This window comes from Brachyhypopomus gauderio, unplaced genomic scaffold (assembly GCF_052324685.1).
Source record: "Brachyhypopomus gauderio isolate BG-103 unplaced genomic scaffold, BGAUD_0.2 sc117, whole genome shotgun sequence".
In the NCBI taxonomy this organism is placed as follows: domain Eukaryota; kingdom Metazoa; phylum Chordata; class Actinopteri; order Gymnotiformes; family Hypopomidae; genus Brachyhypopomus; species Brachyhypopomus gauderio.
In genome coordinates this window covers 588,215-599,484 of record NW_027506938.1, presented here as the reverse complement: position 1 = coordinate 599,484, position 11,270 = coordinate 588,215, and the positions used below count along the sequence as shown (strand labels likewise).

General features: G+C 45.9%; 1 protein-coding gene across 1 annotated transcript; it reads left to right on the top strand.

The window, feature by feature from the left end:
• The first annotated feature begins 3,109 nt into the window (after positions 1–3,109).
• Positions 3,110–9,616, top strand: LOC143497942 (E3 ubiquitin-protein ligase TRIM35-like). The gene is made up of 7 exons (XM_076993601.1): positions 3,110–3,164; positions 3,306–3,785; positions 4,127–4,222; positions 4,333–4,563; positions 4,883–4,905; positions 5,231–5,349; positions 8,224–9,616. Exons 2-7 carry the CDS (start codon positions 3,381–3,383, stop codon positions 8,766–8,768), a joined length of 1,419 nt encoding a protein of 472 aa, XP_076849716.1. The 5' UTR covers positions 3,110–3,164; positions 3,306–3,380; the 3' UTR covers positions 8,769–9,616.
• Positions 9,617–11,270: the final 1,654 nt, after the last annotated feature.

Sequence of the window (11,270 nt, the reverse complement as noted above, 5' to 3'; positions counted from 1 at the left end):
GCTGGTGAATACAGAAGCCCCCCTGATGACTTTTGAAGGAACCGAAAACTCATTTTCCAAATGCCCAACGCTCGCTCCACAACACTGCGTGTTCTCCGGTGTGCCATGTTGTAGTTCTCTTCAGCCTCTGTCTGGAGGTTCAAGACAGGAGTAAGTAAATAGGTCCAGAGTGGATAACCACTGTCACCCAGGACGTGTCCACCAGCAAATGCACCCTCAGTTGCCATCTGACACACTCCTGAATTTGTCCAAATTAAAGAGTCATGAGTACTTCCAGGCCACTTGACACCCATCACCACCACCAGTAGTTAGGGCTCAAGAGGCTGGGAGTGTGTGTGGGGATGAGTGTGTGGGGGGATGAGTGTGTGTGTGTGGATGAGTGTGTGTGTGGGGATGGGTGTGTGTGTGGGGATGAGTGTGTGTGTGGGGATGAGTGTGTGTGGGGATGGGTGTGTGTGTGGGGATGAGTGTGTGTGGGGATGGGTGTGTGTGGGGATAGGTGTGTGTGGGGATGGGTGTGTGTGTGGGGATGGGTGTGTGTGTGGGGATGAGTGTGTGTGTGGGGATAGGTGTGTGTGTGGGGATGAGTGTGTGTCTGGGGATAGGTGTGTGTGGGGATGGGTGTGTGTGTGGGGATGGGTGTGTGTGTGGGGATGGGTGTGTGTGTGGGGATAGGTGTGTGTGGGGATGGGTGTGTGTGTGGGGATGGGTGTGTGTGGGGATGAGTGTGTGTGGGGATGGGTGTGTGTGTGGGGATGAGTGTGTGTGTGGGGATGAGTGTGTGTGTGGGGATGAGTGTGTGTGGGGATGAGTGTGTGTGGGGATGAGTGTTGTTTGTGGAAATCCCTTGTCCCTTGTTTGTGGAAATGTGATGTATGTTGGTGCAGGTCACAGAAGAGCTTTAGTCACAGCACACACACATTTACACACAGCAGCTTTGCTTAGACTGTAGACATCACCAAGAGTGCTGCCATCCACCACTGGTATAAAAACAAAGTGCTGTCAGTAGCTGAATGGTGGAACTGAGGCAACATTTCTTCTGGTGCCTCTTGTTAACTCCTCCTGTATGAGACCAAGGAGAGCCATGATCTCCTCCCTAGGCAGGCGGTATCTGTCACACAGTTCATCATCACGAAGGTCAAGTTGACCCACACTTAGACGCCGAACTGAGTTAAGACGAGCTGCCTGTTCATGTTGATTACGGCATCTTCTTTAACGATGTCTTTGGTTGAGAACCAGTATTCTTTATGCAGCTGCCATGTTCACCACATAACCACCATTGTCAGCATTCATCTTGATTACTTATATGTATAAGTAATTAATGAATTAATTTGATTGGTTAAGAGTTAACAAGCTTAGTAGGCCAATTTGTAACCATTGCTCGGGGCACAATATATTATTTGAATTCTACAACTGTTCCACTGGAAAAAAAAATGCATATACTGTAAATTAATAAATACTATGTTGTAGTTTAACCAATTTCAATAGTTTGTTTTGTGAAAACAATAATTTCAGTTTAGTATGTATATTTATGTGCAGTATTGAACTAAAAACATTGGATCTAATTTACTTGACGCAATTACCCTTTCAAAAGTACATTTAACTGTTAATGGATTTGTGTTTGTACACACATGCATGTGCAGTTCGGAGCGTTTTTAAAGGGATAATCAGCAGCCTCTTTTGTTTTTCAGACAGAACTGCACGTAAACTTCAGGTTAAGAACAACTTAGCGAGTTACAACAGGGTCAGACCACTCGTAGGTTCACAAACAAGTTTAAGTACGACGTGGGTTATGAAGGCATTTGGGAAACCAGTGTAAATTTAAGAATGTTCTTAAGTACGAGGTTACAAAGTAGGCCTACTTAGCATTAAGAACGTTACGGGAAACTCACCCCTGTTCAGTTAGAAAGCAACAATGATTGTGAATCAATTTCACCTGCTGTTGTGCAAATGGAACAGACAACAGGTAGAAATGACAATTAGCAAGCCCCTCCTTATATAGGAGTGGTTCTTCAGGTGGTGACCACAGACCTTTTCTCTGTTCTCATCCTTTCTAGCTGATGTTTTGGTCACTTTTGTATTTTGTCAGTTCTCTCACCATAGAGGTAGCATGATGTGGTGTCTACAAACCACAGAAGTTGTTCAGGTAGGTCAGCTCATCCAGGATGGCACATCAATGTGAGCTGTGGCAAGAAGGTTTGCTGTGTCTGTCATCACAGTGTCCAGAACATGGAGCAGATACCAGGAGACATGGAGGGGGCCGTAGGAGGGCAACAACCCAACAGCAGGACCACTAACTCCTCCTTTGTGTAAGTGTAGCGCACATTTCATGTGGTGTTAACAGCAGTCATAATAAAATAACCGCCCGATTGGCGAAGGGCTAACTTTTGCCTAATGTATGCGTGGCATCCTCCAATCTCAACCAATTCGAATTTAGAAGCAAAATTTTGTCCTGCACGCTCAGCACAACGCCGTTTCCTATAGGAGCTGCTTCAGCGAATCACAGCTGGGGATCGAGTGGTTCTGCCTACTGCTTTGTGCAGTCTACCAAGACCGCCACTCTTTCTTTCTTTTGTTCTTTCTGTTGATTCCCCTCGTGTTAAGGATAGGTGTAGTAGCAAATAGTAGAAATCCTGCTATTAAAATTTATGAGAAATTAATGAGATTCATGAAATTAATCTCTCTCTCTCTCTCTCTCATCAGCTTTCTTTTTCATCTCCATCTCTCCCTGTATGTAGCTGTTGAAGCTGTTCCTCCACTCTCTGCTCCTCATGGTTTCTGCTCTTTTACAGTGTGAACACGGTTCTGTGAACACAGTTACTCCAGCGCCCTCTCTGGTCGTATGTGGGTCCTGCATGCTCTCTGCTGTATTCTATTCTCTGAACACCGAGGTCTTATTTGTGAATAAGAAATCAACAACTTTGCAATGCTAGTCCAGTGTCAGGAGTCTTAGCTTTTAACAATATATGTATTCATATATGAGACAGCTGAGGGTCGCTTGATTCACTTAGTCATAGTGCTCTGTCGCCATCTGGTGGAAAAATCATGTATGTTTACCAGCTTATTAACTCTTAGACCAAAGCCCCTCCTCCCTGTACACGTCGGCCTTGTTGAGGAAGTAAATCTTGGAACGCCACACTAGTCTTTATTAATTATACGTTCAAGTGAGTTATAAATATTATAAAAACCTCTTAACTCTGGTATTTACTTCTTTCTGCCTTATTTCTGAAAGGAGTCTAAACTCCCTCAGCTGGATAAAGGACTACAGTGACTGATTCTCTCCTGTGCTACTGTGTTTATTACAGAAGATCTAAAAGTGAAAGTGAAGTTTGTACAGAAGGAGACATTACAGAGAAACAGCACAGCAGCTGTTGGAGGAAATGGCTGCTACAAACCCTCTGTCAGAAGAAGAGTTTTCATGTCCTGTGTGCTGTGACATCTTCAGGGATCCTGTTCTACTGTCATGTAGCCACAGTGTGTGTAAAACCTGTCTGCAGCAGTTCTGGGAAACCAAGGGATCTCAAGAATGTCCAGTTTGTAGGAGAAGATCTTCAAAAGGCCAACCTCCCTGTAATCTTGTCCTAAAGAACTTGTGTGAGGCATTTCAAGCCAGCAGGATTCAGAGATCTTCAGCAGGGTCTGAGGTTCTCTGCAGTCTGCACAATGAGAAACTCAAAGTCTTCTGTCTGGAGGACCAACAGCCTGTGTGTTTGGTGTGTCAGATTTCAAAGGCACATAAAACTCATGACTGCTGTCCAGTAGAGGAAGCTGTGTGTGAATTTAAGGTATGAAATGTACACTTCTTATTTAATTGTTTTTAAATGTTTTTCCAGTGTTCACAATTATCTTGAAATTCTAGATAGAATTTCTCAGATGATGAGATTTCCGACAACTAAATCAGACCTTCATTCACATTGAAAAATAATAGAATTAAAACATTGGTTATACAACCGGCTACAATATATCAAACATCTCCATTTGACGGTAAAAGGATGAAAAGGAATCATAGTAATCACACCATTGTGTCCAGTTGTTATAATCTCGGAAATCTCCAGCACATCTATACAGACACAGTGATGAGTCCTGTAAGACTCACACTGTCCTCTACTAAACCCGTATTTTACAGAACAAACTCAAGACCTCACTGAAGTCTCTACAGCAGCATCTGAAGGTCTTAGAGGAAAATAAACAAGACTGTGAGAAAACAGCAGCACACATTAAGGTGAAAGGTCACTCTGAGTTCTGAATGGTGCTGTGATCACAGTCCACGTACACCATAATGAAACACACACATTTGGACAGTTTATATTTCCTCATCATCTCCCATTCCAGTATCAGGCCCAGCACACAGAGAGGCAGATAAAGGAGGAGTTTGAGAAGATCCACCAGTTTCTAAGAGATGAAGAAGCAGCAAGAATAGCTGCACTGAAGGAGGAAGAGGAGCAGAAGAGTCACATGATGAGGAGGAAGATTGAGGAGATGAGTGGAGAAATAGCATCTCTTTCAGATCAAATCAGAAACACAGAGAAGGAGATGGAAGCTGAGAACATCCCGTTCTTACTAGTAAGAACCACTCAGTCTGTATCTTCTCTCTCTCTCTCTCTCTCTCTCTCTCTCTCTCTCTCTCTCTCTCTCTCTCTCTCTCTCTCTCTCTCTTTCTCTCTCTCTCTCTCTCTCACACACACACACACACACACACAAATGCATAAGTAAAATGTTTTGACATTTGTTTTAGTTTGTGTGTGTGTGTGTGTGTGTGTGTGAGGGTCTTTAGACACATTGATGTTATCATATAAGGAAGATGCATGTTTGACCCTTATATAAACAAAATGACTAAAATTTGATTTCACTTTCTGTGTTTGTTCCTCTGTTTCCTTCACAGAACGTGTCGTCCACACTGAAACAGTAAGTGATTATTATTTCTGTTTGATATATTGTGTTACACATTGTGTTTGTGAAATTGTTCTCATACATTCAAATCTTCAGTATGTGGTCTCTGTTATTTCAGAAACATGATATATGAAGACGGTATTTAAGAAAATATAAATACATTTTTGATACTGATTATGTGCAAAACGTGGTTAGATACACTGATAAGTTTAATGAAAGATAATAATACAGCTTTGTACATTTCATGTGAAATTTTTTTCATGTGTTAATTTAAATGTTAAATAATTAGAATATGATATATGCTAAAATATTATGATAATACAGCTTTATACACTTCCAGAGTTCATCACACCCCAAAACAACATAAGAAGGTGTCAGGAGCTCTGATCAATGTAGCAAAACATCTTTCCAACCTGAAGTTCAGAGTCTGGGAGAGAATGCAGAAGATTCTCCAGTACTGTGAGTTTTGGTGTTCTTTGATTAATTAGAGTAATTCTGTTCTCCTCACAATTAGAACTCTATAGAGAGAGAAACATTAACATTGTGTGTTTGGTACATGAACTATTCCAGTATTAAAGGCTGTATTAGTATAAACAGTGAGGGGGACGACCAGTTGACTGCTGGTCTGAGGAGAGACAGTCAGTCCATGAGGAGATCTACACCACCCACTCTCCACCTCTACACACCACCCACTCTCCACCTCTACACCACCCACTCTCCCCCTCTACACACCACCCACTCCCCCCTCTACACACCACCCACTCCCCCCTCTACACACCACCCACTCTCCACCTCTACACCACCCACTCTCCACCTCTACACACCACCCACTCTCCCCTCTACACACCACCCACTCTCTCCACCTCTACACACCACCCACTCTCCACCTCTACACACCACCCACTCTCCACCTCTACACACCACCCACTCTCCACCTCTACACACCACCCACTCTCCCCTCTACACACCACCCACTCTCCACCTCTACACACCACCCACTCTCCCCTCTACACACCACCCACTCTCCACCTCTACACACCACCCACTCCCCCCTCTACACACCACCCACTCCCCCCTCTACACACCACCCACTCTCCACCTCTACACACCACCCACTCTCCACCTCTACACCACCCACTCTCCACCTCTACACACCACCCACTCTCCACCTCTACACACCACCCACTCTCCACCTCTACACACCACCCACTCTCCACCTCTACACCACCCACTCTCCACCTCTACACACCACCCACTCTCCCCTCTACACACCACCCACTCTCTCCACCTCTACACACCACCCACTCTCCCCTCTACACACCACCCACTCTCCACCTCTACACACCACCCACTCTCCACCTCTACACACCACCCACTCTCCACCTCTACACCACCCACTCTCCACCTCTACACACCACCCACTCTCCACCTCTACACACCACCCACTCTCCACCTCTACACACCACCCTCTCTCCACCTCTACACACCACCCACTCTCTCCACCTCTACACACCACCCACTCTCCACCTCTACACCACCCACTCTCCACCTCTACACACCACCCACTCTCCACCTCTACACCACCCACTCTCCACCTCTACACACCACCACTCTCCACCTCTACACACCACCCACTCTCCCCTCTCCACACCACCCACTCTCCACCTCTACACACCACCCACTCTCCCCCTCTACACACCACCCACTCTCCCCCTCTACACACCACCCACTCTCCACCTCTACACCACCCACTCTCCACCTCTACACACCACCCACTCTCCCCTCTACACACCACCCACTCTCCACCTCTACACACCACCCACTCTCCACCTCTACACACCACCCACTCTCCCCCTCTACACACCACCCACTCTCCCCCTCTACACCACCCACTCCACCTCTACACACCACCCACTCTCTACCTCTACACACCACCCACTCTCCACCTCTACACACCCCCCACTGTCCACCTCTACACACCACCCACTCTCCCCCTCTACACACCACCCACTCTCCCCCTCTACACCACCCACTCCACCTCTACACACCACCCACTCTCTACCTCTACACACCACCCACTCTCCACCTCTACACACCACCCACTCTCCACCTCTACATCACCACCCACTCTCCACCTCTACACACCACCCACTCTCCACCTCTACATCACCACCCACTCTCCCCCTCTACACCACCCACTCTCCACCTCTACACACCACCCACTCTCCCTGGGACATCCCCACCTCCACCTGCTCCCCCATCCTGTAAATAATGAAGATACTAGGGGTCTATAGGAAGTCTTTGTCTTTGTATCTGTCCCTGCCACCATCTTTGTTTCTGTCTTTCGGGCGTCAGCGGCAGTTTTGGGCATGCACAGTTCATGTGCAGTGTGGACGTGGAGCGGTGAGGGTCTGCTCTGAGTGTGAGACTGCACTGAGTGTTGTGGGCGGGGCTCACGGCAGCACCCGCCCCAGAGGACAGCAACTGAAGAGCGTGTGTGTTCAGAGTCTCCAAAAGTCTCCAATAACACCACAAAAAGTTGCTAGATTTGTCGCTAGTCGCTTTTTACTACAAAAAGTCTCTACAGAGTCTGAAAAGTCGCTAAATATAGCGACAAAGTCGCTAAGTTGGCAACACTGTTCTCAACTACTCGCTTCTCCCCCTAAACCAACATGAGCTTCACGCCCCGTCGCCATTTAGCTCTTAAAGAGACCGTGACCTAATTTCTTCACATAAACAAATGGTCCTGTAGACATTTATATTTACATAATCAGTACCAGTATCACCTCTGGCATCTTAATACTATATTAAACAGCAATATATACACATATGCACCTCTTCATAAAAAAGTAAATTAACTAAATACATTTACATACAATGCAAAGAAGGTCCTTATGTTTTGTCTCCTAGACCACCGGTGTTAGTCACTCTGGGAGTAGCGCCCTTTAGTAGGGGAACTAACGGTATCTACCCACTAATGAGGACACACACACACACTTCAGTACACAGACACTAATAATACACACATGCAGTGTGACACTCAGTGTAACAGTAACACTGCACTAGTTAAGTGTCACATGTGATACTCAAATAATGAATCCAAGATATGTAGAAATATATTAATGAATAAAACAGACACAATTTCAAGTGTCAAAACAACAAGCACACAAGTACTGCAGGGGTGTGTGGTGAACACACATCATCACCATCACTTCCCTCTTATCAACCTACTGCAGCATTTCACTCAGAGTAAAGGGCCTGCAGTCTGTAGATGTGACCTCATCACATTAGCACATGAAGAACATGATGATTCATTCTGTTCTCTCTCCTCAGACCCTGTTACTCTGGACCCCAACACTGCACATCCAGAACTCCACCTGTCTGATGATCTCACTACTGTAGAAGAGAGACCACAGAAATCACTGCTTCCTGATAATCTAGAGAGATTTGATGAGTGGGAGTGTGTCCTGGGCTCTGAGGGCTTTAACTCAGGGACACACTGCTGGGATGTTGATGTTGGAGACTGTGAATTATGGGTACTGGGTGTAATTATAGAGTCTGAAAGGAGAAGGGGATGGGGGGTCTGGGGTTCAGTGTGTCATATGGGCTACAGTAAAATCACTGGTAAATACTGGACACGCTGCCCAGGACAGACAGATCACTTCTTCACACCTAGAGAGGAACTGCAGAGGGTCAGAGTTCAGCTGGACTGGGACAGGGGGAAAGTGACATTCACTGATCTTCTAACCAGTTCACACCTGCACACTATAACACACACTTTTACTGACACTGTTTTCCCTTTATTCTGTAATAACAGTTCCTCTCCTATGAGGATCTTACCAGCAAAGATATCAGTAACTGTGGAACAGCAAAGTTAACGTTGCCTTGAATTAATCTGCATACATGTAATAATGAACATTATATTTATAAATATATATTTTGACTATATCTTAGAAAATTCAATAAGTTTTTCCTCAAAATATTAGAATCATGACTTTGATTATTAACTATTGACTTAGAAAGTATAATTTTTTAATTTCTCTTTGTCATTACATTTTTATAACCTGAATCATCAGAAAGTTTGAGTCCACTGAATGTGAATGTATTACATGTGAGAAATATGGATCTGATGTCCTGACTGGAATCTCTTACCATAATGATGCCATAATAAATAATGTTCAGCAGTCCAAGTGTATAAGGGTGATGATCATTCTGCTGTATTGTCCCTGATTAAGTGTTTGATCTGTGTTTTCCTGATCTCTGTCACGTTACAGCCCCTGACTCCTCCCCTTTGGGCGTGTATTTATGTCGTCTACGTCTAGTCGTCTGCGTCTGTGGATCTTCGTGGGTGTGGATGTGTCGAAATGTGTTCATTCGTCTCAACTGTGGCTCGTCTCGTGATCACTCTGGGGTTATGTGGTTTGTCTATTTAATGTGCGTTCGCGCAGTGTCCCATGCTCGTCTTTGTCTAAGTCATACACGATAATGTGTGTATAGTTGTGTGTGCGCTATCCGCGCTAAAACTTATATGTTAATAAACGTGGCGTTCATCAAGCAAGGATTCTGTGCCTCGTCCTTCGCCCTCCACCGAGCATCACAGAAAGACGAGCCGACCAATCGAACGCCAGGATACACGACCCGTGCCAAGAAGGGGAAGAGGCCCAGCAGGCACCACCATGCCTCTTCTCCTGCACAGCACCGCGAAGCCCCAGTGACCAGCGAGGAGATGCAGCAGGACCCGTTGTGCGCGCACCTGCTGCGTCAGGCTCGGGACACCAAGGTGGCTTTGATGGCGAAGCGGCGGTGAGGATGTGGAAGGAGCGACACGGCTCTCCCACTAGAGACTGCTCGCCTCTGGCGCTTGGCTCCCTAGAGCTCTGCTCAGCAGAGAAGACCCCCGAGAGCGAGTTCGAGGGAGTAGAGTCGGAGGAGTACTGTGAAAAGGAGGAAAGCCCTCCTCCGTCCGTATACTCGGCCCCCACCGAGTATTATGGTGAGGGCGAGGAAGAAGAACGCCCTCCTCCATCCGAGTACTCGGACGGTGAGCCGTACACGGAGGACGAGAACGGTGAGCCGTGCACAGAGGAGGAAGACAGTGACCCGTAAACGGAGGAGGAGGACTTGAGTCCGCCCCCCTCGGAGTTCTCCGGGGAAACGGTGAGGGGGAAGAGAGGGTGCAAGGAGGAAGTCTGTCCCTATCCCTCTGAGGGGAGCACTATGGACTGGTCCCGTGACGAAACCCCGGTGGAGCCAATGATCTGGTGTTCAGACGGTGAAGAAGAGGAAATGGAGGAAGAGAGCACCACTCAGGAGGCCAGATCAGGGGAGCGATCACCAGGGGGAGGTGGAGTTCCATGCTGGGGTCCTTGGCGAGGGGCCATCCTGCGTCGCGCCCCACGGGGGCTGCCAGAAAGACTGGTCGCGTGCCCGTTGAGAGGGCTTTATGATTTACTCCTGGTACCATGTAACGTTATTGTATTCGTTCTTAATACAATAAAGATAGACACTTTAAGAAACTTGTCTTGTTTTATTTCCCACTCGCTCAACGTGTGTTCTTCCTACTCCCTCTATTCATGTTCTGCTTAACTATTGTTATCTCACTAGTGACATCTAGTGTTACAATTAAATTACATCATTAACTGAATATCATTATAGTGGGGTCAGTGTGATCCCAGTGTGTCCTCATGTCCAGCACACTTTAACTCCTCTCAGTCTGTCAGGCAGAGGACTTTGTTTCTCCTCTTTCTATGCTCCCTCTCTTCTTTCTTTTTATTTCTTTCTCATTCCTCTCAAGCTGAACATTACTGTTTTTCTCAGCACATTTTTCTCTGCTTCCTTCAGCTTTTCGTCCTTCTGTCTCTTCTTTTTTGTCTTCATGCTTTTCTCCCTTTTTATTTGATGTTGTTCCTCCTTGAACTCTTCCACCATTTCTGTATTCATGCTCCCATACAGGTCCTCTTCTCTCTTGCTCTCACTTTTTTTTCTTCTCCCCTTTCTCTCCTTCTCTCACTTTCTCTTTTTCTCTCACTTTCTCTCCTTTCTCTCCTTCTCTCACTTTCTATCCATCTCCTCTCCATCTGTAGCTTCTTTTCACATTCAGGTCTTTTCTTTCGTTTTCTGACCTTCCTTGGATGGATTTACATGTGGCCTTCTCTCTACTGAACACATCATCTTAAAGTTTTCATACTTTGTCTCTTTTTCCTTAATATTTTCCTTCAATCCATCAATCATTGTTTCTTTTTCTTTCTCACCACGCATCTCCAAATATATTTGATGCCAATCATCTTCGTGTTTCTTCAGATTTTTTTTCTTGTTCTGTTTGATCCTCTCTATGCCTCCATCTCTCTCACTCTCTACATCTCTCTCTCTCCATCTCTCAG